Below are 27,021 nucleotides of genomic sequence, written 5' to 3' on the forward strand. Positions count from 1 at the left end.
AGGAGAGAGTTTGGGATGAATAGATGCTCAGGGGTTTCAGTAAACAGAGTCTGGGTTATTCACTCCCTCTCTGTTATCAGGGCTGATTAGGAGGACTAGGCTGGGTCTGAAGGTTCCCTAACATCCACAGGCAGTAGCCCACAGCAGACATTACTGTACGGTAAGATTTACATTTACATTACATTTAAGTCATTTAGCAGACGCTCTTATCCAGAGCGACTTACAAATTGGTGCGTTCACCTTATGACATCCAGTGGAACAGCCACTTTACAATAGTGCATCTAAATCTTTTAAGGGGGGGGGTCGACAGATTAATCAGAATGGCCGATTAATTAGGGCCAATTTTTTATTTATTTTTATATATATATGTATTTATTTAATTATTATTATTTTTTACACCTTTATTTAACTAAGCAAGTCAGTTAAGAACACATTCTTAATTTCAATGACGGCCTAGGAATGGTGGGTTACCTGACAGATTTTTACCTTGTCAGCTCGGGGGATTCAATCTTGCAACCTTACAGTTAACTAGTCCAACGCTCTAACTACCTGATTACATTGCACTCCATGAGAAGACTGCCTGTTACGCGAATGCAGTAAGCCAAAGTAAGTTGCTAGCTCGCATTAAACTTGTAAAAACTTAGTCCAACGCTCTAACCACCTGCCTCACGAGGAGCCCGCCTGTTACGCGAATGCAGTAAGAAGCCAAGGTAAGTTGCTAGCTAGCATTAAACTTATCTTATAAAAAACAATCAATCAATCATAATCACTAGTTACCTACACATGGTTGATGATATTACTAGTTTATCTAGCGTGTCTTGCGTTGCATATAATCGATGCGGTGCGTATCGTTGCTCCAATGTGTACCTAACCATAAACATCAATGCCTTCCTTAAAATCAATACACAGAAGTATATATTTTTAAACCTGCATATTTAGCTAAAAGAAATCCAGGTTAGCAGGCAATATTAACCAGGTGAAATTGTGTAACTTCTCTTGCGTTCATTGCACGCAGTCAGTGTATATGCAACAGTTTGAGCCGCCTAATTTGCCAGAATTTTACGTAATTATGACATAACATTGAAGGTTGTGCAATGTAACAGGAATATTTAGACTTATGGATGCCACCCGTTCCGTAGTTCACTGAAAGAAGAAACGTCTTGTTTTCGAGATGATAGTTTCCGGATTCAACCATATTAATGACCTAAGGCTCGTATTTCTGTGTGTTATTATGTTATAATTAAGTCTATGATTTGATAGAGCAGTCTGACTGAGCGATGGTAGGCAGCAGGCTACCATTAGGCTGGTGTAACCGATGTGAAATGGCTAGCTAGTTAGCTAATGGCTCTGAGACTTGGAGTGGTTGTTCCCCTTGCTCTGCATGGGTAACGCTGCTTCGAGGGTGGCTGTTGTCGTTGTGTTCCTGGTTCGAGCCCAGGAGCGACAGAAGCTATACTGTTACACTGGCAATACTAAAGTGCCTATAAGAACATCCAATAGTCAAAGGTTAATGAAATACAAATGGTATAGAGAGGGCAGGGTAGCCTAGTGGTTAGAGCGTTGGACTAGTAAATTAAAATCCCCGAGCTGACCAGGCACAAATCTGTCATTCTGCCCCTGAACAGGCAGTTAACCCACTGTTCCTAGGCCGTCATTGAAAATAAGAATTTGTTCTTAACCGACTTGCCTGGTTAAATAAAGGTAAAAACAAAACAACAAAAAAGTCCTAGAATTCCTATATTAACTACAACCTAAAACTTCTTACCCGGGAATATTGAAGACTCATGTTAAAAGAAACCACCAGCTTTCATATGTTCTCATGTTCTGAGCAAGGAACTTAAACGTTAGCTTTCTTAACCTCTAGTGACACCCCATCCCGTGAACAGGACCGTTGTCATCATCTGACACTAATTAGCAACGGACATAAATATTCCTAGAAAATATTCCTATTCATGAAAATCACAAATTAAATATATTGAGACACAGCTTAGCCTTTTGTTAATCACCCTGTCATCTCAGATTTTCAAAATATGCTTTAGAGCCAAAGCTAGACAAGCATTTGTGTAAGTTTATCGATAGCCTAGCATAGCATAGCATTTTGTCCAGCTAGCAGCAGGTAACTTGGTCACGGAAATCAGAAAAGCAATCAAATTAAATGGTTTACCTTTGATGAGCTTCGGATGTTTTCACTCAAGAGACTCCCAGTTAGATAGCCAATGTTCCTTTTTTCCAAAAATATTATTTTTGTAGGCGAAATAGCTTAGTTTGTTCTTCACGCTTGGCTGAGAAATCGACCGGAAATTGCAGTCACGAAAAATATTCCAAATTAGCTCCATAATATCGACAGAAACATGGCAAACATTGTTTATAATCAATCCTCAAGGTGTTTTTCAAATATCTATTCGATAATATATCCGTCGGGACAATTCGTTTTTCAGTAGGACCGATTGGAATAATGGCAACCTCTGTATTTTACACGAGAGTCACTATGGGAGCCATCAGGTGACCACTTGCGCAATGTAGCCGCTTACGGGTATTCTTCAACATAAATGCGTAAAACTACGTCCCAATGCTGTAGACACCTTCGGGAATACGGAGAAAGCGTAATCTGGTTGATAGCCCATTCACTGCTCAATAGAGATGCATTGGAACGCAGCGCTTTCAAAACATGAGGCACTTCCGGATTGGATTTTTCTCAGGCTTTCGCCTGCAACATCAGTTCTGTTATACTCACAGACAATATTTTTACAGTTTTGGAAACTTCAGAGTGTTTTCTATCCTAAGCTGTCAATTATATGCATATTCTGGCATCTTGTCCTGACAAAATATCCTGTTAACTACGGGAACGTTATTTTTCCAAAAATGAAAATACTGCCCCCTAGTCACAAAATGAAGACACATATTTTCTTAAGGCACATATTTTCTTAAGGCACATATTTTCTTAAGGCACATACTCCAACACTTTGTTTTTGCATTATTTAAACCAAATTGAACATGTTTCATTATTTATTTGAGGCTAAATTGATTTTATTGATGTATTATATTAAGTTAAAATAAGTGTTCATTCAGTATTGTGATATGCAACTTTTCAGGGAAGCTAGAAACCAATATACACAGGCAGTTAGAAAAGCCAAGGCTAGCTTTTTCAAGTAGAAATTTACTTCCTGCAACACAAACTCAAAAAAGTTCTGGGACACTGTAAAGTCCATGGAGAATAAGAACACCTCCTCCCAGCTGCCCACTGCACTGAAGATAGGAAACACTGTCACCACCAATAAATTCACTATAATTGAGAATTTCAATAAGCATTTTTCTATGGCTGGCCATGTTTTCCATCTGGCTACCCCTAACCCGGTCAACAGCACTGCACCCCCCACAGCAACTCGCCCAAGCCTTCCCCATTTCTCCTTCTCCCAAATCCAGTCAGCTGATCTTCTGAAAGAGCTGCAAAATCTGGACCCCTACAAATTAGCTGGGCTAGACAATCTGGACCCTTTCTTTCTAAAATGATCTGCCGAAATTGTTGCCACCCCTATTACTAGCCTGTTCAACCTCTTTTTCGTGTCGTCTGAGATTCCCAAAGATTGGAAAGCAGCTGCGGTCATCCCCGTCTTCAAAGGGGGACACACTCTTGACTCAAACTGCTACAGACCTATATCTATCCTACCCTGCCTTTCTAAGGTCTTCGAAAGCCAAGTCAACAAACAGATTACCGACCATTTCGAATCCCACCATACCTTCTCCGCTATGCAATCTGATTTCCGAGCTGGTCATGGGTGCACCTCAGCCACGCTCAAGGTCCTAAACGATATCTTAACCGCCATCGATAAGAAACAATACTGTGCAGCCGTATTCATTGACCTGGCCAAGGCTTTCGACTCTGTCAATCACCACATCCTCATCGGCAGACTCGACAGCCTTGGTTTCTCAAATGATTGCCTCGCCTGGTTCACCAATTACTTCTCTGATAGAGTTCCGTGTGTCATATCGGAGGGTCTGTTGTCCGGGCCTCTGGCAGTCTCTATGGGGGTGCCACAGGGTTCAATTCTTGGACCGACTCTCTTCTCTGTATACAACAATGTCGCTCTTGCTGCTGGTGAGTCTCTGATCCACCTCTACGCAGACGACACCATTCTGTATACTTCTGGCCCTTCTTTTGACACTGTGTTAACAACCCTCCAGGCGAGCTTCAATGCCATACAACTCTCCTTCCGTGGCCTCCAATTGCTTTTAAATACAAGTAAAACTAAATGCATGCTCTTCAACCGATCACTGCCTGCACGTCCAACATCACTACTCTGGACGGCTCGGACTTAGAATATGTGGACAACTACAAATACCTAGGTGTCTGGTTAGACTGTAAACTCTCCTTCCAGACTCACATCAAACATCTCCAATCCAAAGTTAAATCTAGAATTGGCTTCCTATTTCGAAACAAAGCATTCTTCACTCATGCTGCCAAACATACCCTTGTAAAACTGACCATCCTACCAATCCTCGACGATGTCATTTACAAAATATCCTCCAATACCCTACTCAATAAATTGGATGCAGTCTATCACAGTGCCATCTGTTTTGTCACCAAAGCCCCATATACTACCCACCACTGCGACCTGTACGCTCTCGTTGGCTGGCCCTCACTTCATACTCGTCGTCAAACCCACTGGCTCCAGGTCATCTACAAGACCCTGCTAGGTAAAATCCCCCCTTATCTCAGCTCGCTGGTCACCATAGCAGCACCCACCTGTAGCACGCGCTCCAGCAGGTATATCTCTCTGGTCACCCCCAAAACCAATTCTTCCTTTGGCCGCCTCTCCTTCCAGTTCTCTGCTGCCAATGACTGGAACGAACTACAAAAATATCTGAAACTGGAAACACTTATATCCCTCACTAGCTTTAAGCACCAGCTGTCAGAGCAGCTCACAGATTAATGCACCTGTACATAGCCTATCTATAATTTAGCCCAAACAACTACCTCTTTCCCTACTGTATTTATTTATTTTGCTCCTTTGCACCCCATTATTTCTCTCTTCTTTGCACATTCTTCCACTGCAAATCAACCATTCCAGTGTTTTACTTGCTATATTGTATTTACTTCGCCACCATGGCCTTTTTTTGCCTTTACCTCCTTTATCTCACCTCACTTGCTCACATTGTATATATCGACTTATTTTTCTACTGTATTATTGACTGTATGTTTGTTTTACTCCATGTGTTGTTGTGTGTCGAACTGCTTTGCTTTATCTTGGCCAGGTCGCAATTGTAAATGAGAACTTGTTCTCAACTTGCCTACCTGGTTAAATAAAGGTGAAATAAAAAATAAACAATTGATGTAATTGTCATATTACAAATAAATAAATAAATACAAAAATTGCCCGACTAATCGGTATCGGCTTTTTATGGTCCTCCAATAATCGGTATCGGCGTTGAAAAATCATAATCGGCCGACCTCTAATTACAACTCCCAGCTCCAGCCCTAATGTCCAGTACATTTACATTCAGACAACACCTCTTTGTTTTACTCCATTTACATTTACATTTACATTTAAGTCATTTAGCAGACGCTCTTATCCAGAGCGACTTACAAATTGGTGCTTTCACCTTTTGGTGCAAATTGGTGCTTTCCATAAAAATGAGAAAGATAAACCAAAGGTAAACAACAATTGATAACCTAATTTCACCATACAAGATAAACAATGTCTAAATGTTTAAAATAAGCTACACTATGCTAGTTTAATGGTACTGTATTGAAGCATCATTGCCTTAAACTAGGGTAAAAATTAATTAATGTATTTCATTTGATGTAAAAACATCTTGTCCATACTGACTGATACTGGGATTGCTGGCAAGCAGGAAGGCAGGCAGGCAGTTGATATGATTCCCAAGGTGTACTGGGTAGAGATCCCACTGGTCTGATAAAAGGCCTGGGTTCCTGCAGCAAACGCTGCTTTTCTCCAGACGTGGGCCTACACTCAACTTTAATTGGCCTTTTCTGTAGCTGTGAACCTTAATGACTCTGTTCCTGGATTAAAAGCCTTCTACCTCTCTCTCCTTCTCTTCCTCCTCCTTCTCCCTCTCTCTCCTTCCCTTCCTCCCCCTTCTGTCTCTCCTTCCCTTCCTCCGCCTTCTCCCTCTCTCCTTACCTTCCTCTCCCCTTCCTCCTCTCTCTCCTTACCTTCCTCTCCCCTTCCTCCCCTTCTCCCTCCCCCTTCTCCCTCTCTCTCCTTCCCTTCCTCCCCCTTCTCCCTCTCTCTCTTTCCCTTCACTCTCTCTCCCTTCCTCCCACTTCACTCTCTCTCCCTTCCTCCCACTTCTCGCTCTCCTTCCCTTCCTCCCCCTTCTCCCTCCTCCTCCCTCCTTCCCTTCCTCCCCCTCCTTCCATTCCTCCCCCTTCTCCCTCCTTCCCTTCCTCCCCTCCTTCCATTCCTCCCCCTTCTCCCTCCTTCCATTCCTCCCCCTTCTCCCTCCTTCCTCCCCCTCCTTCCTCCCCCCCTCTCCCTCCTTCCTCCACCCTCTCTCTCTCTCTCTCTCCCCCTTCCTCACCCTTCTCATTCTCTGCTTTTTTTCTCCTTCCTTCCCTTCCTCCTAATCCTCATCCTCCTAATCCTCTCACCCTCACACTACCTCTCATCCTCAGCCACTCCTAACAACTATACACATAAAAACACACACAAACACACATAAAACCTTTTCTTTGAGGTTAACGTCTAAGAGTTTTTCTCTCCAAAAGGTTAGAGGACAAGGTATGTATCACTCCTGAATAATTTCTCAAGTTTTTCTTTCCTTTTGTCCCCATAGTGCTTTCTCTCCATTGTCGCTATCTTTGCAACATCAGCCACAATCCATTCATTTCTGACAGAGAGGTGAGAAACAGAAGAAACACTCATGAAGGTGAACCAGTGAACCAAACTTCTCAGGATACTAGGGCTGGGAATTGCCAGGGACCTCACGATACGACATTATCACGATACTTAGGTGCCAATACCATATGTACTGCAATTCTCACAATTCTATATGTATTGCGATTCGATGTTCCTAACATATTGCTCACCTGCAGCTGCAGAGGAAAAGTAGAGAGATATGAGAAAAAAATGCTGAAAACAAATATAATACTGCAATACTGTCAAAACTATACAATATATCGTCAAAAATTATATCCCGATATGCAACTGTATAGATTTCTTCCCCATCACTACAGGATACAAAGCAGGCCTAGGCTTTACAGATCCTACAGAACAACAAGGTGATGAGAAAATATATTGTCTACATTACCTTATGTGCTGTATAACTGACTCACACATTGGGAGTCAATGCTACATTTAAATGAGGTTAATTCCATTCATGCATTTGTGCTTGCAGAACAAAGCAAAACAGTACAATTTTCTCCATTCTCCAACAGCTCTCTGCATTGTCTACTCACGCAATTGTTGTCAAGCCTATTGTAGTGTTGTCACGATACTAGAATTGACTTAGATACCGTTAACAGTAGGGATGCACGATATATCAGTGAACATATTGGAATCGGACGATATTAGCTAAAAATGCCAACTTCGGTATCGGCCGATGTCTAGTTGAAAGCCCTGATGTGCAAAACCAATGTCAAAGCTACAGTGAATAACTATATAACGTAGGTACAAGACGTCTTGATGCCACGTAAAATGTAGCGCTACACGTGCAACACAGCATTCCTAACCTAGCCCACAATGTCTGCTGTGTGGATCGAGCAGTCAGCAAGTCAAGCAGTCTTTTGAAAGAGTGATTGAATTGCAGCGAGACAACTCAAAGGCGAAATCCATTAAATCCAAATCCATTAAAGACAAGATAATGGAAATTATTGCCCTTGACAATCAACTGTTCTCTGTCATGGGTGATGTTGGCTTTTGCCGAATGTTCGAGCACCGGTACACACTACAAAGTGTGCTATTTTTCAGATGTTGCCCTGCCGGAGTTACACATTTATAGCATCACTGCTATTAGCTTCATGACATACATACTATAGAACACTGTTTGGGTCTTTCCGTGTCAAAAAAGATACAGTAGCACTGTCACAGCTATACAAAAAAGTCTGCAATGTTTTACTGGTAATGGGGACATACGTAAATGCCAAAATAGCTTTTTGGTCAGTGTGTGTGTGTGTGTGTGTGTGTGTGTGTAACCTTTATTTAACTAGGCAAGTCAGTTAAGAACAAATTCTCATTTACAATGATGGCCTGGACAACGCTGGGCCAATTGTGCGCCGCACTATGGGACTCTCAATCACGGCCGGACGTGATACAGCCTGGATTCGAACCAGGGACTGTAGTGACGCCTCTTGCACGAAGATGCAGTGCCTTAGACCGCTGTGTCCACGTGTGTGTGTTAACTATTTAACTGTACTAGAATGCTTAAAGGGCCGCTAAAATTGTAGATATCGGTTATCGTCATAGGTTTTTTTTGGCAAGGAAAATATCGGATATCTGTATCGGGCAAAAATGTAATATCGGTGGATCACTAGTTACCAGGTTTAGTATAACAATACTCCATACCAAAACTCAGCTACTGCTCAGTTCAATCGTTGGAAAACCTTTGAGTACAATATCATTACATTACAGCCATGTATGCATTAATGAATCAATTATACAATCAATTTGAATTTGTTTCTAGCAATCTAACTACATAACAGTAATAATTTATTTGAATGGTAAATCTCCATTAATTAACTGGGTAAATCAAGATGTAGCTTTGTCTACAATATAGGTGAATTCCTATTCAACAGGAGTGTGTGCATGCATTGAGTTATTGTGCTTGTTTTTGCTCATTTCATGGGGGTACAGACAATCTTATTGTTTTGTACTTAACAACATTTGCATATAAGTAGCTTATTTTATAAGTATGTGCACTCTCTTTAACCAGTAATGACTTCATTCATTCATGAGCCAAAAGGCAATAGATCATATTTTACAAGAGACGTGAGAGACCGAATAAGTGAATGAATAAAGTTTTTAGTGGCAATCAGCTTTGAAATCAGCATATTTTGCGTTGTGATTCACATATTATCGCAAACAAAGTACTAGCGTAGTGAATTGATGTTAGCTTTAGCGGTTAGCTAGTAAGGAAAGCTAGCCTACAAATCTGGAAGCTACCGGTACCTTCTTGCATTGTAAAGTGTTCTAGCCTGTTTGGACATTGTTTTGCAAACAGTAATGAACCATTTCTACATGCTGTATCGCATTATTCAAGTGTGTTAACTTCTGTGCAGCATGAGTGGGGACCTAACATGCTGCAGCTCAGACTGCCAATGCAGGCTAAGTGAAACAGGCAAGGCGGGGTGCGCGCCTCGCGTTAGAAGGGGATATCGGCTGCCGCTGTGAGACACATTTTGACAAAAGTACCGAAAGTAACAACACCATTTTTCATGATCTAGTATCGAAAAAGTACAAAAGTTTTGGTATACAGGCAACACTAGCCTCTTGCCTTGAAGAGTTTGAGATGGAAGAAACTCAAAGCTATGTGCAACTGAAAACCCATTATGAGGGAAATGTCTCCAGTGTAAAAACTTACGCTACTCTCAAAGACAATAATAAACATTTTTAAAGGCTTTATACTATACCAGCATACCTTTAAGTGTGAAAAAGCATAAGAGGCACAAAGGCTGCAGGACACTGTACTCTGTACCTACATTGTATTACACATGTTTTATCTATGTTTGAGCTTCAATAGATTTGAAAGATTGCCACAAGCATATTATTCTTCTAGCATGAAAGCAAAAAAAGTTTGCAACTTCAAGGCTGTCCACCTTCATGAAAAAATGTGGGTTTTTTTATTTGCGTGCGTGCGTGCGTTTGCGTGTGTGGCACCTGTCCTTCAGAGTAGCAGTGTGTTTCTTCCCTGCCAGCTGCCCTGGTCTGGCCAGCATGGAGCGGAGTGCTGAGTGATAGACTGATCGATGGGCAGCCTAATCAGCCAGCTTAACTCTAATACCCTGGACAGTTCCACATCATTATCATATCAGGCTCCACACATTATCGAGGTGACAAGGAAGAGGCAAAAGATTAAAGCCAATCTTGTAAAGAGGCGCCACAACTTTTAATGTGCTGACCAAGACAGGCTAGGTTTTATCTGGTAGCAGAGAAGGAAAGGAGGCTGAAGGAAGTGACAAAACAATACTGTGAAAACAGTTATCAGTTAAAAGTATTCTGTGCTAGGGGAGTGCTAGTGAGCACATGGCTTATCAGTGGCTTTGTTGTGGCACGAACTCTAACCGTACCTCAAACCACCTCAGTCAGCCAGCTCTCCCCCCAGCCTGGTCCTAGACTCATAGCAGCCATTACTGGCTATCTATAAGCGTTTGTTTAACTCCACACACATTTGGGGGCGCTGGGGGAACTCTTAGAAATCATCTATAAACTGCTTTAAACAAACTGTTTACAGGCCGTAAATGACGCATAAAAGAAGAAACAGGCTTGAGGTTGGAGCTGAGGCTTGTGGTGGTGGTGTCTGCACACACTTCACTCGATTATCTTCAACACACACACATACCCCCGATCTGTGATTGATTCACAAAGGAGGACCACAATACATGCATTCCACACTTTAAAACCAGCCAAAATGACAGACACATTCATGAGAAATGTTGACTAACTGCGCAACAACAAAAAAGACATTCCAATGCCAAGAACAACCTGGCACCAATTAAGCTCTAGCTTTAGAAAGCACTGCCAATTCAAACCCAACAGGCAAACACAGTATGTGCTACATTCAGTATTGTGTAATGGCATTGAGTTTCTTTCCAGCATGTTCAAATAATATACAACAGTGCATGTAGGCTCTACGCGCTTATCTTCAGGGTGCTGCTATAATGAATGCGTAGACCGATTCGTTTAGGGTTTAATAAGTAATGCTGCCTGTTGAAGGTCAACCACATTCCATTCCTGTGAAGATGAAATAACTGAAAGGTCTGGGGCAGTCAGCTACACTGAGAGACAAAGAGAACGTTGACTTGGCCAACAGGCACACCCTTTCCCAAACTCTGCCTGGGCTTATTTTGTATCAATCCAATACAAAAACAGTCATTTACCTTTTTTGTTATTGTCCTAGTTCATAATTCCCTGTTACTCAATTACTGTCAGCTTCCTTTACAGAGCAGGATAGAGTCTACAGGGAAATGGAGGGGGATACCAATTTCTACAAAAGCAACTTTCTGTTCACCAAAATTGCCACTCTCATTATACTGTTCACGGGAGAAATGCCAAGGTGCTCAAACCAAAGGTTTTTGAGGCATGAAACCTGATTAATAAGCTGTGATACAGATGTCTCCATGACAATTTCATCTGTAATGAAGACCATGTGGTTAGCAGCTCCAGTGTCGACCCTGAGGCCCAGCTACAGTGAATACGGCTGATTTTGCATGAAAAGCCCAGTTAATAACATTAGGGGGAAATCTCAACAATCGTTCAGTGCAGGAACAAGTTCAGCAATACATGGGCCTGAGAGTAAATCAATCTTAAATTGATTAGCTGTTCCCAGTGAAAGACTCAGATGAGGTTGTTTCCCCCTACCTTGTTCTGAACTCACCTGCAAGCCCACTGATGGCCGAGCTCCAGGCTTATTCTATGAGCCTTGACAATCCATAACACACACACAGTCAGCTGTCTATATAGTTATGAATGTGACTTTCCCCATAGTCAGAGTATAACCCTGAACTTAGCGGCCAACACTCCCCATCATCATTAATGCTTAAGATGGCTAACAAGCCCACTGTCAACAGCTTCCAGGCTAATCGACATGTCAATCAATGGCGGGTGTGAGGCGGGCTTTTAGAGGGTCCCTGGGGTGGCTGCTTAGAGCACGCTCAGTTTAACACAGCAGCGCACTGAGGGTGTAAACAGAGAAGGATATAGACTTCTGGATTGACTAGCTGATCAATGCCATTGATCACTCACCTCCAGCTCTTTGTGTAGGCTGGCTGTTCTCCCCTCCACCGCCCGGCCCTCCGCCTCCTCAGCCTCCAGCGCCTGGATCAGAACCTCATTCTGCTCACTCAGGTCCCGCACAAACGACTGCAGCACGCCCACCTTGCTCTAGAGGGAGACAGAGAAGAGGGGCACAGCAGACATGACCTTTGTTAGGCGTTTATTGGAATATCAACACTGAAATGGATTGCTGCTGCCCACCTTCACTCAGTGTTATGGAGGGAGGACTGAGTGACCAGTTGGGATTAAAACAAATCCATTCAGAAAAATACAGCATATTCTCAAACATCACTTTGTATGAATACAGCACAGGAAGCAGTGATGGTTGGAGAAAGTTTGAAAGTGGTAGGCGTCAGGTAGGTATTTGAGGGAGATGGAGACAACTCTTCTCGCTTGCTGTTGTGTCCTTTCCTGTCCCGCCCCCATCCCCTCTCTGACAGATAGCCCCTCTGATCATAAAGCAGGACATGCAGGGGGTGTTCGGGCCAAACCCATCAGATGACATCCAACCCCCCCCCCATATTAGAGCTCTGCTAACACCAGGGTTACTATTAGTCATATGCCACCTTTGATCTAGCATGGCATCTTCACAGCCCAGACACATGGATGCTCTGACACTAACTCTTATGCAGGAACATGCCGACTATCTGCAGAACAGCCCAGACAGTTTGGACCCAGATTATAATTTAGTGCGGGATGGACACATAGGAATTATTACGGCTCTGTCGGCCGTCAGGTAGAAATGGAGATAAATGCTCCATCAGACTGAAGGGTATTTGCTTTTCAAAGCCTCTTTTATAGGAGTGGAGATGGAGGTGAAGTGGAAGTGACAAGTGCCCCGCCTCACTTAAACAGAACACAAACAGGTGGGTTTGATGCTGCCCTGATGCAAAACCCAGCCCACCAGCTCAATCAGCCCGTGGTGATGGGCACTGGCAGCACACACCCAGTGAACTGGGGGCCGTACATGGAAAGGCCCTCCCCCTTCAAACACTAGGCTAATTCTCTAGACCCAAAGACGCATGTGGGAGTCCTTACTGTGACTAATAGATGAGAGGAGCAGCATTAGGTTCCTTGAGAGTACCAACATGGGTCCTGCCAACATCAAAGGTTCCCCTTTCTGTTAAGTAATTCTTCCCTCAGTTTGAAAGAATGAGCAGATGAGAGTCTGGCAGGGGGGAGGAGGGTGAGAGTGTGAGGGAGGGTAGGCAGGAGGGGTGAGAAAGAGGGGGAGAAAATGAGAAAGAGAGAATATATTTTAGGTGTATAATTCTGCTTCCCAGCTGTGAGCAATTTTACAAAACAAATCTCCTGGCCATGAGGAAGATAATGCAAACCTCATAATGACACAAATAATAATCCAATAACACCAATAGCCAGCCACCCAGCTGCATCCAGGACAGCGGCTGGCTATCTCGGCCACCACACAGCCTCACCACATTCAAATTCATATTGGATTTTTATTCTTTCACCTTTCTCAAAGCATCCATTTCAGACGGCATGAAAAAGTAATATTCCAGCAATAAAGCTTGATTTACACCCCTTCCATGTTCCCCCTCTTCCTTTTTCATTTGATCATTTAGCCAGGATCGTATAACTGTATATTAGACACAAATGAAATCAGCTCCCTTGCACATTAAGGCCATGTCTTGCTGCAGCTAACATCCACTGCAACCCAGCCAACCAGCTCCACAGCAAGCCACGGGCAGTGTCCCATTCATTTTCAGGCCCATTTCCTCCTATGATTAGGCGATCAATCAATCCCAGCCTTCAATCTCATCAAGCAGACGGGATTATCTTCCCATCTCCCCTCTCTCCCTCTCTCCACTCAGTCAAACACTCCCCTCCCTCCCTCACACACGGCAGCACATTAACATCAGATCAAGTATCACCCAAAGCACGCCGTCTGCCACATCAGCCAACCACAAACAGACAGTTCTTCATCACACCCTTCTCTCAACATCTCCTCTGTCTCCTAAGGAGTGAGCACACACACACACACATTTCATTTTTAGAAGCATCAGGATCCCTGTGGATTGACAGGGAGTGCGGCCTTTGCTAAAGCAGTCTTTTCAAGGATTTCACTTACACACTCCCTCTCCCTCTTCCTTGAGAAGATATTGAAGGGATGGCATCGCTCAACACCACTGGATCATAACTGCACTTGTGAGACATAGTAATAAATAATGTATTTTCTTAAATGTGGAAGAAGTCACATCACACAATGTCCAGTAAAGCCAAAGACCTCACATAGCTCCTCTCTGTTATTCCCTGCAGATGGAACACCGTAGGTAACAGATTAGGATTAGCTGTAAAGTTTGGAGTGTTAGAATAAATTGATCAAGCCTGGGCTTGTCCTTCTATTGGTCAAAGAGAAACTTCATATGGCCAACATGCTTGTGTACCCACAATGCACTGGGGAGCAGCTCGACTCTTCAGTCTCTGTCAGGTTAAGAGATGTTACTCGATAAAAGCATGGTGACTGAGGTCTTTGTGGTAGGAAAGGGGGAGGAAGGGATCTTTTTTACAATGTGGACCACTGTTTACACTCCCTAAATGGTGGCTAAAACGGTCACTTGTAAACAGCAGAATGCCATTAAACTGGGTCCACTCAGGGCTGTTGGGGCTTCTCAACACGGCCAGATAAATGGCCCACTGGGACCAGGGACTGGGAGGGGATATGGGGTCCAAGAGACACCTTCACACACATACTGGTACTGAGCCAGAGAGCAGGGTACAGTCTACAACCCATCAATAATGATCCTTACAGGCCATGGGTCTACTCTAGGCTTCCAGAGCATTTGGAAAGAAGTCAAGGGCTGTGAATATTTCCACATTTTGGAAATGTTACAGCCTTATTCTAAAATTGATTAAACTGTTTTTTTCCCTCATCAATCAACACACAATATCCCATAATGACAGAGCAAAAACAGGTTTTTAGATTATATATATACATTTATGGAAATATCACATAAGTACTCAGACCCTTTACTCAGTACTTTGCTGAAGCAACTTTGGCAGCGATTACACCCTTGAGTCTCCTTGTGTATGACGATACAAGCTTGGCACAACTGTATTTGGGGATTTTCTCCCATTCTTCTCTGCAGATCCTCTCAAGCTCTGTCAGGTTGGATGGGGAGTGTCGCTGCACAGCTACTTTCAGGTCTCTCCAGAGATGTTCGATCGGGTTCAAATCCGGGCTCTGGCTGGGCCACACAAGGACATTCAGAGACTTCTCCCGAAGCCACTCCTGCGTTGTCTTGGCTGTGTCCGTAGGGTCATTGTCCAAAGGAAGGTGAACCTTCGCCCCAGTCTGAGGTCCTGAGCGCTCTGGAGCAGGTTTTCAAGGATCTCTCTGTACTTTGCTCCATTCATCTTTCCCTTGATCCTGACTAGTCTCCCAGTCCCGGCCACTGAAAAACATCCCCACAGCATGATGCTGCCACCACCATGCTTCACCATAGGGATGGTGCCAGGTTTCCTCCAGACGTAACGCTTGGCATTCAGGCCAAAGAGTTCAATATTGGTTTCATCAGACCAGAGAATCTTGTTTCTCATGGTCTGTAAGTCCTTTAGGTGCCTTGTGGCAAACTCCAAGCAGGCTGTCATGTGCCTTTTATTGAGGAGTGGCTTCTGTCTGGCCACTCTACCATAAAGTCCTGATTGGTGGAGTGCTGCAGAGATGGTTGTCCTTCTGGAAGGCTTGACTGGGCGGCCAGCTCTAGGAAGTCTTGATGGTTCCAAACTTCTTCCATTTAAGAATGATGGAGACCACTGTGTTCTTGGGGACCTTCAATGCTAGATACATATGTTGATACCCTTCCCCAGATCTGTGCCTCGACACTGTCTCTGAGCTCTACGGACAATTCCTCTGACCTAATGGCTTGGTTTTTGCTCAGACATGCACTGTCAACTGGGTGACCTTGTATAGACACGTGTGTGCCTTTCCAAATCATGTCCAATCAATTGAATTTACGTCAGGTGGACTCGAATCAAGTTGTATAAACCTGAGCTCAATTTCGAGACTCAAAGCAAAGGGCCTGAATACTTACGTAAATACGTTTTTGTGTTTTTTATTTTTAATAAATGTGCAAAAATGTCTAAAAACCTGCTTTCACTTTGTCATTATTGGGCATTGTGTGTATATTGATCAGGGGGAAAAAAAATATTAAATACATTTTTGAATAAGGCTGTAACGTAACAAAATGTGGAAAAAGTCAAGGGGTCTGAATACTTTCCTAATGCACTGTATGTACTACAGAATAAGTTAAACATTTTTGAAAATACCTAAATGAGTTTGACATACCCCTCTGATGGTAATTATCAAGTCAATTAGATAGTGTATGCTATGTAATTTAATTAAACTCTTAGCTCACTGCTTTCAAAACAACACTATTATAGGATAGGCAATAGAGATGTTGATATACTGTACTAGTCCTTCTTTGAACCCTTGACAAGAGAGTTCTAAAAGGCTTGTTTTGTGTTTCCAGACCCGAGGCTGTCAGAGGCCGTGTGAATCAAACAGGATTTCCCCAAACCGAGGATAAATGCAGTTAAAATAAGTGGCTGTGTTGTTTCCAAACTCTGCCATTGGTTTGTCTTGGAGTGGATACTTCTGATAGAAGGAGCTTTCCTCTGGTGAGTAGAGTCAAAGAGACAGGCTTGGCTCACTAAAACTTTCATCAGCCGTCATCAAGCCCAGTCCTCAAGGTGTGCAGCCACCCCCCCCAGCCACACAGCCAACCCCATCCCATAGCAACTGACATGACATGCACAGAGGGAGAGAGAGAGCAGCGGAATTGGCTCATCCTCATCGCTTTCATCATTCTTTAGTGGAGATGAATATGAAAAATAGCACATCTTTAAATGTTGAGGAGAAGAAAAATGAATTAGTAATAGACTTACAAGGACTAAGAGCATGCACATGTAGGGAAATTTATTCCACTTTTACTGATGAGCTGGCTAAAAGGCACTGGCTAAAAGGTACATTTTCCCGAGATGTAAAGATATTCAATAAAAGCCACTTAATGGGATAGTTAAAAAAATAACCCAAAAAGCTTTTTGATGTAAAGACAGTAATTCTCTTAACAACATTGATCAACCTGTCATGCTTTCATTATGGCACTATACCTTTTAGCAGCCATGCGCTAGGCTAATAGCATTACAAGTCTCTAAAACACCAAGTTTCCTCCGTGCCCTTGTCAGGCCCAGTCTGTTGTCCCTCCTCAGACTTCACATGCAGGGCCAGCAGTTACAGTTGCCATAAAAGGCCTGTCACTAAGTGTCTGCATCATAATGTAGGCCTAACCATTTTCTAGTTTATTCTCATACATATGCATCACATTGCTAGATCAGTTCATTAGTGGAAATAACACACTTGCCCCAGCACATCCAAGGTGTCACCGCCATTACCAGTTTACCTGCAGAGCCTCCTCCCGGCTGTCATCCGATTGGTCAATGCGTCGAAGGCGCTCGTGGTAAAGGGTCCGGAATTCCACAAGGAGTTTCTGAATCTCAGCAGGCCGCTGAGTCTCTCTGGAGTAGCCATGATCCCCTAAGCCAGACCGGTAATCTATCAACACAAATAAACACATATTACCATGAACACAACTGATGCATGGACACCATGTCTCACAATGACAAACCTTTAACTAAAACTGAAAATTGTGACATTGCCTACAGTACTATGTATAGAGAGACGCCGAAAAAAAAGTGATGAGATTTCAGTGCGGGCATCGGTGTCTGAGCTGGACACTGATGCTCGTCAGCTACTCTCATAGGGACTGTGACTGTCCAGAAGTGCAGCAGCCCACACAATAAATGGCTTTAATAACATACCTGAATCCTCAGGTGCGTAAAGCCCTTGTTTTTCACTTCATCATTTTTAATTATGTGCTGAAAAAACCTACCCAGAGCCCCTTGCTTCAGACCACAATGCCTTGTTATATTCTCTCTAACAGCAGTAATTAATCTAGGGAGCACAGCAGCATAGTCTCCCTTTGAGGAGCGGCCTATAAAACACATTTCACTCCGACAACTAATAAGTTATAACAATGGCAGATAAAGAGAAACTGTGCACCAAAGGAGCAGGTGAGATTTGGGGCAAAGAACAAATGAAAATGCCCAAAACTCAGAGGTTTAAAACAACTCTATTTGTGGGTATGTGTGAGTGAGCTGCATCAAAATCTTCTGACATTATGGAAAAGAAAATAAGTAATGAAAAAATAAATGAGAATAAATCATATCTTGCTGCAGAGTAGCCTTGACCTGGAGGATGATCTTGATAGAGGTGGTGCTGTCCATTTAATTCATATTGATGTTTACACAACACCACCCCCAATCTTCCTTATCTCACTTCTGACCAAGTCATATTCTGGATTAGATTGAATGAACCAACTCCAGATCGAGATGGAGAGCAAGCAAGACGAGAGCATTGAGAAAGATAGAAAATATCCCTTTAAAGGGAGGTTTAGCCACACGTTTGTATAACATGTTTAGTTAACAAACAATTGTTAACAAACAATTCAGGCTAATGCATTTAAATTACATTTAGAACTAGCTAACCCCACAAACAGCAGGCACCTATCTGAGGCACAACCTTCATTACAAATCTGACAAACAGTGACAAGTGTTTTCCAGGATATGGCTATAAACCCACAGGCAGTATCAACTTCTTGAAAGACTACGAGGTCGCCTACCGTTGATAGCCAAATAGGTAACGTTAGCTTATATCTAGATAATTATTTGGCTAATTCCGTTAGCTGGCTAGCTAACGTCAACATAGTTAGTTGTGTTGTCTTCATAATATGTAACGTTAGCTAGCTACCTGTTGCACTCCGGCTGCTTATCATTTCATTCGGTTTCGGGTATGTCAAGTGGCTTTATGCCTCATAAAGCCACGCCTTGCACAGATTTAATCAACCTCATGTCGTTCAGCAAGTGAAAGTATCCATTCTACTTTGCATTATAAATGCAATGGTAAACTTATTATGTTCCGTTTTTATCCGCTGTCACCACATTCTAAGGTTACCCGCCTGGAAGCCCCCATCTCCCGCTTCTGCACCTGCACATCCTGTCAGTTCCACTTCCAACAGAGATACTAGCCAATCGGGGAATGATTTTGCGTAGCGCGTTGTCTTTAGAACCAATCACAGTGTACACATTGCCACGAAGAGGCGTGAACCAGTGTTTGTTTTGGGAGTGAATGTCCCAGATTTCCATGGAAACTTGCACAGCTAACTAGCCGTTTGGTTGTGAATAACGTACATTTACTGTCCTCTTTGTTGTCCTTTGTCGTTTGGGACTAGCAGATGCAAATATCATTTGAGTGTGACAACCTTTGTTGGCAGTGATGAATTAAGGTAAAACTATTTGTTTTAGTGACAGTCACACATGTATAATGCAAAATGCAATATTAAAAGAAATAAAAACGAAATGACTGTCTCTTCCAGATTCCTCTATAGGCTGCTACTCTACCTGTACTACTGTACAGATCAGAAAGTGGAAGGTCCAGATTGTGTGTTATTATAATTGTTTTACTTGCACCTTATTCCAGGTATGGTCACTTGGCCTGTTTCTGTCTGGCCCTTCCTTACAACTGAAAATAGCCCATGTGGTCTGATGTTCTCATAACATTCTGCCTGCACAGTGGTTTCATCTCCTTGGAACCTCTTTTCCTTGCAAATATAGGACACTTTATTGAAATTGAATTTCCAAAGGTCCTTTGTTTTATGAAGAATAGAAAGTAATGGGTAGAATATATTGATAGTTATATGCTGCTCCTCTCTGCCCAGTAAGCTTGGAATGTGTTCATGTTGAGAATCATAAGGTAAAGCGTGCTGAAAGCCGCATGATTGCTATATTACTCGATTATTGACTTGAAAATTGCCTTCCCTCTATTCCTGTTTATTATGAGCATATTTGTTTCCTGCCTTAAACTCCATGGCCTAAAACGGCTATCAGGGTGCATGATGAATAAGAGATACTGAAACTGATTGCTAACAATATTATTTCTTATAATGTGCTGTGAACTGCAGAGCTTCTGAGCCTCATAAATATGTATAAGACCCTGTGTCACAACGGGAACTGGACAAATTGTTAAAATCTGCTTGCCCTGGGGAAACTGTTTAATTCACAAAGACAATATTGCATGCCTGTGAGATTTCTGTTTTTGCTAATGCAGTGCAACACAAACCAATAAAAAGCTGCTTGCAAATCACATTCATCCATAACCTTTCCTGATAATCTCAAAGGAAATTGTACACACACCTTGTTGTTCTCCCTATTCTGTGCATATCATGACACTATTCATTGTATTTATCCATTTCCAGTTCTTATTAATTTTCTGCATATGCAGTAAATGTTCTGGTTGGATAAATAGCCAGTGTATGAAGGTTAGATTGATTATCACCAGTCCAAGAGAGACAGGCTTTAATCACTTCACAGTAGACTATTGAATGCTGTGAAACAGCAGAGTTTAGTGGATTGTGTAACAACAAGTTCGGATTAGGCTGATGCCTCAGAGCCTGGAATTTGTGCAAATTTGTGAGATTCAATAAAAGCCTTTCCTTATTTTTCTTTTTTTTGAAATAATCACCTTTGACATTGCAACATCTTGTCAATATTCTTGAGCAGGAATCTAGTGGAAGTACTGCATGAAAATAGGTCTATGTGTTGACAGCATTAGTTAAAAGTGTCTTCTGTTTTTAGGTTGACGTACTGTACTGTTGTTTACCTTGTGTTGTTGCCTTGTGCCATCTCTGTTCTTGGTGATAATAGCATCGTGTCTCTCATTTTGGATATCACCAGGGTTTGAATGGGAATTCAGTGGTGGAGGAGACATATTTGTCTTATGCCAAGATTAGGGTTAGGGTGATGCTACACTCTTAGAAAAAAGGTGCTATCTAGAACCTAAAAGGGTTATTTGGCGGTCCCCATAGGAGAACCCTTTGAAGAACCCTTGATGGTTCCAGGTAGAACCCTTTTCTTTCCAAGTAGAACCAGGTTCGATCTCAGGCTGTGTCGTGACCGGGAGACCCATGAGGCGGTGCACAATTGGCCCAGCGTAGTACGGATTAGGGCAGGGTTTGGCCGGCTGGGATTTCCTTGTCCCATCGTGTTCTAGCAACTCCTTGTGGCGGGCCGGGCGCCTGCAAGGTGACTTCAGTTGCCAGCTGGACGGTGTTTCCTCTGACACATTGATGCGTCTGGCTTCCGGATTAAGCGAGCAGTGTGTCAAGAAGCAGTGCGGCTTGGCAGGGTCGTGTTTTGGAGGACGCAAGGCTCTCGACCTTCACCTCTCCTGAATCCGTAGGGGAGTTGCAGCGATGGGACAAGACTGTAACTACCAATTGGGGAGAAAAAGGAGTAAAAGTTTTTAAAAAGAACACACTATTTTGCAAAGATCTACAGTACTCTGTAGGGTAGGACCATGATGTAGCCAGAGGACAGATAGTTTCTGTCCTCCTCTGTGTACATTGACTACAATACAAAACCTAGGAGGCTCATGGTTCTCACCCCCTTCCATACATTTAACATTTAAGTCATTTAGCAGACGCTCTTATCCAGAGCGACTTACAAATTGGTGCATTCACCTTATGACATCCAGTGGAGCAGGCACTTTACAATAGTGCATCTAAATCTTTTAAGGGGGGGGGGGGGTGAGAAGGATTACTTTATCCTATCCTAGGTATTCCTTAAAGAGGTGGGGTTTCAGGTGTCTCCGGAAGGTGGTGATTGACTCCGCTGTCATGGCGTCGTGAGGGAGTTTGTTCCACCATTGGGGGCCAGAGCAGCGAACAGTTTTGACTGGGCTGAGCGGGAACTGTACTTCCTCAGTGGTAGGGAGGCGAGCAGGCCAGAGGTGGATGAACGCAGTGCCCTTGTTTGGGTGTAGGGCCTGATCAGAGCCTGGAGGTACTGAGGTGCCGTTCCCCTCACAGCTCCGTAGGCAAGCACCATGGTCTTGTAGCGGATGCGAGCTTCAACTGGAAGCCAGTGGAGCGAGCGGAGGAGCGGGGTGACGTGAGAGAACTTGGGAAGGTTGAACACCAGACGGGCTGCGGCGTTCTGGATGAGTTGTAGGGGTTTAATGGCACAGGCAGGGAGCCCAGCCAACAGCGAGTTGCAGTAATCCAGACGGGAGATGACAAGTGCCTGGATTAGGACCTGCGCCGCTTCCTGTGTGAGGCAGGGTCGTACTCTGCGGATGTTGTAGAGCATGAACCTACAGGAACGGGCCACCGCCTTGATGTTAGTTGAGAACGACAGGGTGTTGTCCAGGATCACGCCAAGGTTCTTAGCGCTCTGGGAGGAGGACACAGTGGAGTTGTCAACCGTGATGGCGAGATCATGGAACGGGCAGTCCTTCCCCGGGAGGAAGAGCAGCTCCGTCTTGCCGAGGTTCAGCTTGAGGTGGTGATCCGTCATCCACACTGATATGTCTGCCAGACATGCAGAGATGCGATTCGCCACCTGGTCATCAGAAGGGGGAAAGGAGAAGATTAATTGTGTGTCGTCTGCATAGCAATGATAGGAGAGACCATGTGAGGTTATGACAGAGCCAAGTGACTTGGTGTATAGCGAGAATAGGAGAGGGCCTAGAACAGAGCCCTGGGGGACACCAGTGGTGAGAGCACGTGGTGAGGAGACGGATTCTCGCCACGCCACCTGGTAGGAGCGACCTGTCAGGTAGGACGCAATCCAAGCGTGGGCCGCGCCGGAGATGCCCAACTCGGAGAGGGTGGAGAGGAGGATCTGATGGTTCACAGTATCGAAGGCAGCCGATAGGTCTAGAAGGATGAGAGCAGAGGAGAGAGAGTTAGCTTTAGCAGTGCGGAGCGCCTCCGTGATACAGAGAAGAGCAGTCTCAGTTGAATGACTAGTCTTGAAACCTGACTGATTTGGATCAAGAAGGTCATTCTGAGAGAGATAGCGGGAGAGCTGGCCAAGGACGGCACGTTCAAGAGTTTTGGAGAGAAAAGAAAGAAGGGATACTGGTCTCTAGTTGTTGACATCGGAGGGATCGAGTGTAGGTTTTTTCAGAAGGGGTGCAACTCTCGCTCTCTTGAAGACGGAAGGGACGTAGCCAGCGGTCAGGGATGAGTTGATGAGCGAGGTGAGGTAAGGGAAAAGGTCTCCGGAAATGGTCTGGAGAAGAGAGGAGGGGATAGGGTCAAGCGGGCAGGTTGTTGGGCGGCCGGCCGTCACAAGACGCGAGATTTCATCTGGAGAGAGAGGGGAGAAAGAGGTCAGAGCACAGGGTAGGGCAGTGTGAGCAGAACCAGGGGTGTCGTTTGACTTAGCAACGAGGATCGGATGTCGTCGACCTTCTTTTCAAAATGGTTGACGAAGTCATCTGCAGAGAGGGGGGGGTGGAGGAGGATTCAGGAGGGAGGAGAAGGTGGCAAAGAGCTTCCTAGGGTTAGAGGCAGATGCTTGGAATTTAGAGTGGTAGAAAGTGGCTTTAGCAGCAGCGACAGAAGAGGAAAATGTAGAGAGGAGGGAGTGAAAGGATGCCAGGTCCGCAGGGGAGGCGAGTTTTCCTCCATTTCCGCTCGGCTGCCCGGAGCCCTGTTCTGTGAGCTCGCAATGAGTCGTCGAGCCACGGAGCGGGAGGGGAGGACCGAGCCGGCCTGGAGGATAGGGGACATAGAGAGTCAAAGGATGCAGAAAGGGAGGAGAGGAGGGTTGAGGAGGCAGAATCAGGAGATAGGTTGGAGAAGGTTTGAGCAGAGGGAAGAGATGATAGGATGGAAGAGGAGAGAGTAGCGGGGAGAGAGAGCGAAGGTTGGGACGGCGCGATACCATCCGAGTAGGGGCATTGTGGGAAGTGTTGGATGAGAGCGAGAGGGAAAAGGATACAAGGTAGTGGTCGGAGACTTGGAGGGGAGTTGCAATGAGGTTAGTGGAAGAACAGCATCTAGTAAAGATGAGGTCGAGCGTATTGCCTGCCTTGTGAGTAGGGGGGAAGGTGAGAGGGAGAGGTCAAAAGAGGAGAGGAGTGGAAAGAAGGAGGCAGAGAGGAATGAGTCAAAGGTAGACGTGGGGGAGGTTAAAGTCGCCCAGAACTGTGAGAGGTGAGCCGTCCTCAGGAAAGGAGCTTATCAAGGCATCAAGCTCATTGATGAACTCTCCGAGGGAACCTGGAGGGCGATAAATGATAAGGATGTTAAGCTTGAAAGGGCTGGTAACTGTGACAGCATGGAATTCAAAGGAGGCGATAGACAGATGGGTAAGGGGAGAAAGAGAGAATGACCACTTGGGAGAGATGAGGATCCCGGTGCCACCACCCCGCTGACCAGAAGCTCTCGGGGTGTGCGAGAACACGTGGGCAGACGAAGAGAGAGCAGTAGGAGTAGCAGTGTTATCTGTGGTGATCCATGTTTCCGTCAGTGCCAAGAAGTCGAGGGACTGGAGGGAGGCATAGGCTGAGATGAACTCTGCCTTGTTGGCCGCAGATCGGCAGTTCCAGAGGCTACCGGAGACCTGGAACTCCACGTGGGTCGTGCGCGCTGGGACCACCAGATTAGGGTGGCCGCGGCCACGCGGTGTGGAGCGTTTGTATGGTCTGTGCAGAGAGGAGAGAACAGGGATAGACAGACACATAGTTGACAGGCTACAGAAGAGGCTACGCTAATGCAAAGGAGATTGGAATGACAAGTGGACTACACGTCTCGAATGTTCAGAAAGTTGAGCTTACGTAGCAAGAATCTTATTGACTAAAATGATTAAAAATGATACAGTACTGCTGAAGTAGGCTAGCTGGCAGTGGCTGCGTTGTTGACTTTGTAGGCTAGCTGGCAGTGGCTGCGTTGTTGATTCGGGGGCTAGCTGGCTAGCTAGCAGTGTTGATTACGTTACGTTGCGTTAAAAGAACGACAATAGCTGGCTAGGTAACCTAGAAAATCGCTCTAGACTACACAATTATCTTTGATACAGAGACGGCTATGTAACAAATCAAACCGTTGTACTGTAATGAAATGAAATGAAAATGTGATACTACCTGTGGAGCGAGGCGGAATGCGCCCGGGTTGTTAAGTTCTATTCGGTAGACGTTGGCTAGCTGTTGGCTAGCTAGCAGTGTCTCCTACGTTAAGGACGACAAATAGCTGGCTAGCTAACCTCGGTAAATTAAGATAATCACTCTAAAACTACACACTCTAAACTACACAATTATCTTGGATACGAAGACAGCAAAGACAACTATGTAGCTAGCTAACACTACACTAATCAAGTCGTTCAGTTGAGGGTAATAGTTTCTACAGTGCTGCTATACGGTAGACGGTGGACGTTAGCTAGCTGGCTAGCTGCTGGGCAGATAGCAGTGTAGACTACGTTAGGACGACGAAATACGATAATTACGCAATTATCTTTGATACAAAGACGGCTATGTAGCTAGCTAAGAAGAAATTGCTAAGATTAGACAAATCAAACCGTTGTACTATAATGAAATGTAATGAAATGTAATGAAAAGTTATACTACCTGCAGACCGAAGTGCAGACCGAAGACTTACACATTAATTATAACAACTTCCGGAGGACGTCCTCCAGGCTATCAGAGCTCTTGCAGCATGTACTGAAATGTTGTCCACCAAATTAAAGGATCAGAGAATTAATCTCGTAATAAAACTATAAGCTACAGCTAGCTAGGACTGCAGTGTATGAAATGTGGTGAGTAGTTGACTCAAAGAGAGCGAAAGACAATAGAACAAATTAATTTCTTCCAAAATGAAGGAGAAGCGAAAGAGGAATAGAGAAAGAGATTTCCTCATTTTTTTCAGTTTCAGTTTCACTTACTTAGCTAGCATATGCAGCTAGCTAGTTTAGCCCACTGAAACACCCTGCTCAAACAGAGGGATGCTGCTATGACTTTCCCACACAACACTTTCCCACACAACAACTCTTCCAAGTCAAGATAAGCTTTTGGTATTACTAATTTAATGCCACCGTGGCCCACCGTTGTAACTGCTTACTGACTGTACACTGTAACATAACTGCATGATTGTAGCAGGTTTACTAACGTGTTAGTTCTATTAGCTATGCTGATTATGACGTTACTTTAGCTAATATCGTGACAATGATGTAGGCTGTGTGTAGCGGTGTCACGTTCGTCATAAGGAGTAGACCAAGGCGCAGCGTGGTATGTTTCCATCCTTTTTATTTAGAATAGAAAACTCAAAGAACAAAAACAATAAAACAAAACGTGAAGCTAATAATAATGCTCACAGGCAACTATACATAGTCAAGATCCCACCAATCACAATGGGGAAATGGCTACCTAAATATGATCCCCAATCAGAGACAACGATAAACAGCTGCCTCTGATTGGGAACCATACCAGGCCAATATAGATATATAATTCCCCTAGATGACCCACCCTTAATCACACCCCGACCTAACCAACATAGAGAATAAACAGATCTCTATGGTCAGGGCGTGACAAGCGGTTTGGCTTGGAAAGGTTTTTTCGCCTGGTCACATACAGTGTGTGCATTGAAGTTCACAAGTGAAGGGAAGAGGTGAGAGGAGGAGAGTGCATAGATGCAAGAAGGAATACAACGTGGCTGCTATAATGTGAACTGTGTTTCCTCGTGATCAGGGGTGTATTCATTCTGCCGATTCTTTTGAAAAAACTTTTCTTAAACGTAAGCAAACAGAACAAAACGGGGATAAACATACCTTCATTTGTCCAATCTAAACTCTTGTTTGCAACTGTTGGACTAATGATTACATCCTATATTAGCTAGATGCAGGCAAGAGTGTGCAAGGCGATATTGAATGTCACTGTCTGTCACCTGATATTTGTCTCTCCACCTGTGTGTACCTACGTTGCAAACTTTAATTAATATGCTTGGTTGTAGGAACCTCATGATGGGTTTAGTGAAAATGTGAGTATGCCTCGCAAAGAAGGGCACCTATTGGCAGACACAGAAAATCTCTTTGAGCATGGTGAAGACTTTGGATGGTGTATCAGTACACCCAATTACTACAAAGAGGGGAAGGAAACCGCTCAGAGATTTAACCATGAGGCCAATGGTGACTTTAAAAAAGTTACAAAGTTTAATGGCTG

The 27,021-nt window shown here is 44.0% G+C and overlaps 1 protein-coding gene across 2 annotated transcripts in view; it reads right to left on the reverse strand.

Moving 5' to 3' along the window:
* LOC115112536 (centrosome-associated protein CEP250-like) overlaps window positions 1-19,033 on the reverse strand; it is a 330,336-nt gene extending 311,303 nt beyond the window's left edge. For both annotated transcript variants that reach the window (XM_065013075.1, XM_065013076.1), the window contains exons 1-3: window positions 18,778-19,033; window positions 17,372-17,523; window positions 11,922-12,059 (exon numbers count right to left, since the gene is read on the reverse strand). In XM_065013075.1, the coding sequence (XP_064869147.1) occupies window positions 11,922-12,059; window positions 17,372-17,523; window positions 18,778-18,802 (315 nt within the window). In that variant the 5' untranslated portion in view covers window positions 18,803-19,033. The remainder of the gene's footprint in view (window positions 1-11,921; window positions 12,060-17,371; window positions 17,524-18,777) is intronic.
* Window positions 19,034-27,021: the final 7,988 nt, after the last annotated feature.

Source organism: Oncorhynchus nerka, linkage group LG28 (genome assembly GCF_034236695.1).
Source record: "Oncorhynchus nerka isolate Pitt River linkage group LG28, Oner_Uvic_2.0, whole genome shotgun sequence".
NCBI lineage: Eukaryota > Metazoa > Chordata > Actinopteri > Salmoniformes > Salmonidae > Oncorhynchus > Oncorhynchus nerka.